This window comes from Corvus brachyrhynchos, unplaced genomic scaffold (assembly GCF_000691975.1).
Source record: "Corvus brachyrhynchos isolate BGI_N302 unplaced genomic scaffold, ASM69197v1 scaffold215, whole genome shotgun sequence".
Classification (NCBI taxonomy): Eukaryota; Metazoa; Chordata; class Aves; order Passeriformes; family Corvidae; genus Corvus; species Corvus brachyrhynchos.
In genome coordinates, this window is record NW_008237887.1 from 281,423 (window position 1) to 283,255 (window position 1,833).

Consider the following 1,833-nt stretch of genomic DNA (forward strand, 5'->3'; position numbering starts at 1 on the left):
GCGCTGCGCCACAGCGCCCCCTGGCGGCCCGGAGGACCGGGCTCGGGGCAGGCGTTGGAATGCTGAGGCGTTTTCCCGTAATTTTTGTGTTTTCCTTAAATGTTGAGGTGTTTTCCCTTAGTTTGGGCGTTTTTTCCCCTTTGAGGTATTTTCCCTTAATTTTGGTATGTTTTACAAGAATTTTGAGGAGTTTTCCCTTAATTTTGGGTGGTTTTTTCCCTTAATTTTGGGATGTTTTTTCTTGACTTTGGGGTGTTTTTCCCTTGAATTTGGGGTCCCTTTTTTGTGTTTGTTTTTCAACAGTTTTGTTTCCCCTTAATTTTTGGGTGGGTTCTCTTAGTTTTAGGGTGTTTTCTCTTAATTTTGAGGCATTTTCCTTTAAGTTTGAGATGTTTTCCCTTAATTTTGGGTTATTGGACAAATCAGCCCCCAAATTTAGGCCATTTCAGCCACCAATCCAACCTCTTGTCCCTTCTGCAGGCATCCAGGTGTTTGTGTGTCCTTCCATCCTCCAATTTGTGCCTCTTCATTTAAGTCCAAAGCTGCTCTTTTGGAGCACGAGGATCAGCTCCAGCTTTTAAAACAGAAAAAAAATCCCCAAAACCCCGTAATTTCTTAAACTTCTCTTATTTATACCTGAGATACTCACTACACAAACGTTTTCCTTTGCGCTCCGAGCCACACGAAGTCTTTTGGGGTGGGATTTGCATTTCCTTTTCCTCACTCCAAAATTAACTGCCCGTTCAGCACCCTAAAAACCCCCCAGTTTTCGCACAGGGAGTCGCAGAAAGTCCCCCTTACATCTTAAATTTCCCCCCAAATTCCCACCCAACAGCCAGAGTTTGCCGGCAGATGGCGACTGGATTCCTAAAAACGTCACAATAAACCTCCAGCTACAATAAATCCTGATCCCTGTGGTTTGCCCTGAGCACCCACCCTGTGCCTCCCTCTCCTCTGCCAAGCCCAACATTTGGGCAGAGAACCTCCGTACACCCCCACAGGTGGATTTTGGGGGGCTGTTTATCCAAGGTGGAACTGTTGGAGGGGGTTTGGGGGCGTTAAATCCTTGGATTTCAACTCTTCTGGCAGCTCAGAGGGGTGGGATGCGGCGTTTCCTCTCCTTGGGAATGCTGGCCCCGGAAGAAAAGTTGCAGCAGCCCGAGGCTGCTCCTACCCATCCTCTAGGATTTTCCAGAGGGCAGCAGGAACCGAGTTTTCCGGCAGCCAGTGCCTGGCATGCTTGGCTCGATCCCACACAGCGGCGTTCCCTTGGACGTTTCCCTGCTGTAAAAAAAATCCCCTTCCCAGCTCTGTTTGACGCCGCGCATTCCACAAAACCTTTGGGATCCTTTGGGAATGTGGCACTGACGGCTGGCTGAGTACTCACCTGGTGGAGGACAAACTCCACGGCTCCCCCCACGTTATCCCAGCCCTCCACAAGGCATCTGGGACACATCCCATGGCTCCTCCCCTGCCATCCCAGCTCTCCGCGAGGCTCCTGGAGCATCCCCTCGGGCACGGTGTGTGCCCGGGATGCCGTGCGGGCTCCTCCATGTGGGATGCGGGCCTGTGGGAGACAGAGAGCGTGGCAGTGATTCCCTTTTCCCTGGAGAATAATGTCCCCACACAACTACCCAGCGGGACCTGGTGACAAAGCACAGCCTCCCACAGGGATGTTCCCCCATGGAATGGGCTCCGCTCTCTCCTTTCCTCACCTCCATGGAAAGAGGGGCACCCCAGCCCTCCACGGACAGGTCACATCCCGCCTGCCTGCCGAGCCCTCAGAGGCTCCAGGTCTGTGAGGGATACGCAGGGACATGGCGGGGGTGGAGG

The 1,833-nt window shown here is 52.4% G+C and overlaps 1 protein-coding gene across 2 annotated transcripts in view; it reads right to left on the reverse strand.

The window, feature by feature from the left end:
* SZRD1 (SUZ RNA binding domain containing 1) overlaps positions 1-1,824 on the reverse strand; it is an 18,744-nt gene extending 16,920 nt beyond the window's left edge. The window contains exons 1-2 of one of the 2 annotated variants that reach the window (XM_017732715.1): positions 1,716-1,824; positions 1,388-1,567 (exon numbers count right to left, since the gene is read on the reverse strand). In XM_017732715.1, coding sequence (XP_017588204.1) covers positions 1,388-1,567; positions 1,716-1,721 — 186 coding nt within the window. In that variant the 5' untranslated portion in view covers positions 1,722-1,824. The remainder of the gene's footprint in view (positions 1-1,387; positions 1,568-1,715) is intronic. The other variant, XM_017732714.1, reaches the window with a different exon arrangement.
* Positions 1,825-1,833: the final 9 nt, after the last annotated feature.